Source organism: Hordeum vulgare, chromosome 3H (assembly GCF_904849725.1).
Source record: "Hordeum vulgare subsp. vulgare chromosome 3H, MorexV3_pseudomolecules_assembly, whole genome shotgun sequence".
NCBI lineage: Eukaryota > Viridiplantae > Streptophyta > Magnoliopsida > Poales > Poaceae > Hordeum > Hordeum vulgare.
Window position 1 is genome coordinate 27,448,600 of NC_058520.1, and position 3,529 is coordinate 27,452,128.

Genomic DNA, 3,529 nt, shown 5'->3' on the forward strand with positions numbered 1-3,529 from the left:
GAAAAACAAATAAAAACTATGCTACGTATTAATTTCACTGTTCGTAAAATTTTAGGCTGGCAGGCCCGCTTGAGTTGCCAATTTTCTTAACTTGTAGGCCAGATAGTCAGCCCATTACTGCATCCTCCGTAAATCCGAAGCCCATTCACATCTCAATATCAGTTTCAGAAAAAAGGCTCACCTCCGAATTTCGAAACACACAAAGAGAGACGCCGCACTCACTCTGCTGATACAAGAAACCGCCGCCGCCGCCGCCGCCGCCGCCGCCGGTGCCGGAGATGAAGAAGATCTTCGGAGCCAAGAAGAACAAGGACCCGCCGCCCACCATCCAGGACGCCACCAGCCAAGTCAGCCTCCCCTCCCTCCCTCCCTCCTCCCCCGATTCGTCTCCCCGTTCCCACACCCGAAATCCAATGCCGCTCCGATTCGACCCGCGCAGATAAACAAGCGGGGCGAGAGCGTGGACGAGAAGATCAAGAAGCTGGACGAGGAGCTGGCGCGGTACAAGGAGCAGATCCGCAAGGCCCGCCCCGGCCCCTCGCAGGAGGCCATCAAGGCCCGCGCCATCAGGCTCCTCAAGCACAAGCGCATGTACGAGGAGCAGCGCAACATGCTCTACAACCAGACCTACAACCTCGACCAGGTCGGCTTCGCCGCCGACGGCCTCAAGGACGCGCAGCAGACCGTACGCCCCCCCCCCCCCCCGCCCTTCGTCTCCTCGTGTGTACTGATGTACCTGTTCGGTGCATCTGCAGTCCGGTTGCTGATTTTTCTTGATTTTTGTTTTGTCTGTCCAGATGAATGCGATGAAGGCCGCCAACAAGGAGCTAAAGGGGATGATGAAGACTGTGAAGATTGAGGACATCGATGTACGTTTTGCTCCTCCCCATTTTTAGTTGCCGTCAACTCTGTCAAATTCGCTTAGTTTCGTACTACCAAGTTCGTTTTGAAAGCTCCCCGGTGTGCTACTATATCAGTAACCATTCAACTGCAAATCGGCAAGACATAGCTGAATAATATATGTATTGTGCAATGAAAACTTTAAGCAGAAAGGGCGCACTGTCAAATATGGCATATCAGAAGCTTAGGATCATACTAATTGTAGAGTCCACCCTTGCGCTTGGCTAATCTGGGATCACATTTCCTAGAAGCATGCGGATAATGTCAAAAGAGTCCGGGGTAGACCGAACTTGACATGGAAAGAGTCCATAAAGAGAGATCTGAAGGACTGGAGCATCACCAAACAACTATCCATGGACAGGGGTGCGTGGAAGCTTGCTATCCATGTGGCAGAACCATGAGTTGGTCGCGAGATCTTATGGGTTTCACCTCTAGCCTACCCCAACTTTTTTGGGACTGAAGGCTTTGTTGTTGTTGTTGTTGTTATTCATGAGTTTACAATTTTACATGAACTGTACAGCAACAAAAATTATATTCTTCTATTTTACCTTCTTTTCATGTGCAACATCTGGCCAGATCAGAATTATTGTATTAGCAATCAGCCTTACTTATCCTACATTCTGCAACTATCAATTTCTTTTCTTAAAAATAATGCATATGATGTGATTGAAATACCTTGGCTATTTTGGCAACTATCTGAATAAGGACCAACCTCCTAGTGGTGCTAACTTAATTTGGCATAGTTAGTTAGGGCCTATACAAAATTATTTTGGTATCCACAGTGGTATGTATAACTAAATTGACCTGATGAGCCACCTTAAATGTTTTTTCTTCCAATGTCTGTTCGTTACCCCCCTCCCTTCTTCATTTGATGGTAACACGAGTTCTTTCATGAACTGTAATTTTTAGAATATGCAAGATGAAATGACGGATCTGATGGACGTGAGCAATGAAATACAAGAATCTCTTGGTAGAAGCTACAACATCCCTGATGATGTTGACGAGGAAGATCTAATGGGAGGTATGGAGGCTGTATTTTCAGTTGAAGAATACTGTAACTTTATCTGTCTTTAGCGCTCTTTTTCTGGTTGCTCCTTCACTCTGCTGTATTGTCATCCATGGATGGTTATAAATCTTAATATATCCTGATGTCATAAATAGTCCTCTGTTTACTGTTCTCATTTTTTTTTATTGAACATTGCAGAGCTGGATGCTCTGGAAGCTGATATGGAGTTTGAGTCAGCTGCAGTCCCTTCGTACCTTCAGCCAGATGAGGAAGCTGATCTTAACTTGCCTGCTGCACCGACTTATCCTGCAGCAGTTCCAGTAAGCAGGCACCAGGTAAGTGGATTCCATGTGCATTTACATTGTACAACAGAATGCAATTCACACAGCATATACTTGGCATAATATTATCCTGAGTTTCTGGTGTTTCTTTCCTTGGGGGTGAATTAACATGATAAAAATAATAGATGGGTTCTGAAATCCAAACACTGTTCAGTATCAATTACCACTTTATGTCCGAGTTTCTCACACATGTTTTCTGTTATTTTTGGACAAAAAGCATAAACGTACCAATCAACCTCCACACACGCACACACTAAGTTCACCAGTTTAACATGGTAGGACGATGCTGCATGATTTGCTACAGTTGGCCGATAACTAAGCAACCATGTTATTTTCAACGAGCCATTATTCAATGATGGATCATTTATTCGTTTATTATTCCGTAATGTCGTGCAGGAGGACGAGCTTGGACTGCCACCGGTACCTCGAGCATCGCTCCGTAGTTAGAACTTGGAAGTATTTCCCGTCCTTGTTCTCAGTGTTACTGTTACCTCATTGTTATTGATGCGAGAGTAGTCTTTGTGTTTGTACTTCAACAATCCTTGTTAGCCAGTTCTTGATGGTACTGCTTCTTGCGGTTAAGCTGTGGAATGTACCTAGTTTTCGGCTCTGTTCTGCTCTATCCTGGCCATATGGGGACTCTGAATTTGGGACGATCTGAATGTCCGTGCATATCGTTCATTCTTTCCTGATGGTCGTTTGGTTTTGAAGTAGCAATGTACCCTCAGCACAGTTAGCCGTCAGTACATATGATCATACACCCGCAGGTTTCTTGGTTGTGATATGGACTGAATAGAAATTGCTGAAAAACAGTGGTAGATTTCTCAAACAAAAACTGGAGATAGAAACAGAGGTCAGAAGGAGATACCTCTTTTTACTTATCCTGTGCATATGTTGCCCATTTGTAACAAATAATGGCAAGATAAGTATGAAGCCTGGGGTGGCAGAAATATCTGTAGAATGGTACAAAAATTTGGTCCCGTGGGAGGACTCGCTCATTGAGGTAGACATCCAATAGGGGAAGAGCACATAGCCCCACTGTTATCCAGACGGACACGTTCTAAGGCAATATATAAGGCCAACTCCACCGCGCGATCCCAAACAAACGTCCGTTTGGATAGGGCGATGTCCGGGCGTGTCCTGGGATGCGGAGGCCGTGCGTCCAGCTCGCGGCCGCATCCTTTTACCCCATCCTGTCCGTCAGGGCCTAAAATGACCATATTTTTGTATTAAAACAAGTTTGTACATCAACCCCATCGAAATTGTCTCTAAATAAAATAGT

General features: G+C 45.3%; 1 protein-coding gene across 1 annotated transcript; it reads left to right on the forward strand.

Moving 5' to 3' along the window:
- The first annotated feature begins 212 nt into the window (after positions 1–212).
- LOC123442732 (vacuolar protein sorting-associated protein 60.1-like) lies at positions 213–2,857 on the forward strand. Its single transcript, XM_045118860.1, has 6 exons — positions 213–347; positions 440–685; positions 798–869; positions 1,810–1,921; positions 2,105–2,241; positions 2,644–2,857. Exons 1-6 carry the CDS (start codon positions 279–281, stop codon positions 2,692–2,694), a joined length of 687 nt encoding a protein of 228 aa, XP_044974795.1. The 5' UTR covers positions 213–278; the 3' UTR covers positions 2,695–2,857.
- The last annotated feature ends 672 nt before the right edge of the window (positions 2,858–3,529 follow it).

Coding starts and splice junctions, on each gene's coding strand:
- LOC123442732 (XM_045118860.1), top strand. CDS start 279: ATGAAGAAGATCTTCGGAGCCAAGAAGAACAAGGACCCGCCGCCCACC. Junction 348..439: donor TCCAGGACGCCACCAGCCAA/GTCAGCCTCCCC, acceptor CGACCCGCGCAG/ATAAACAAGCGGGGCGAGAG. Junction 2,242..2,643: donor TTCCAGTAAGCAGGCACCAG/GTAAGTGGATTC, acceptor AATGTCGTGCAG/GAGGACGAGCTTGGACTGCC.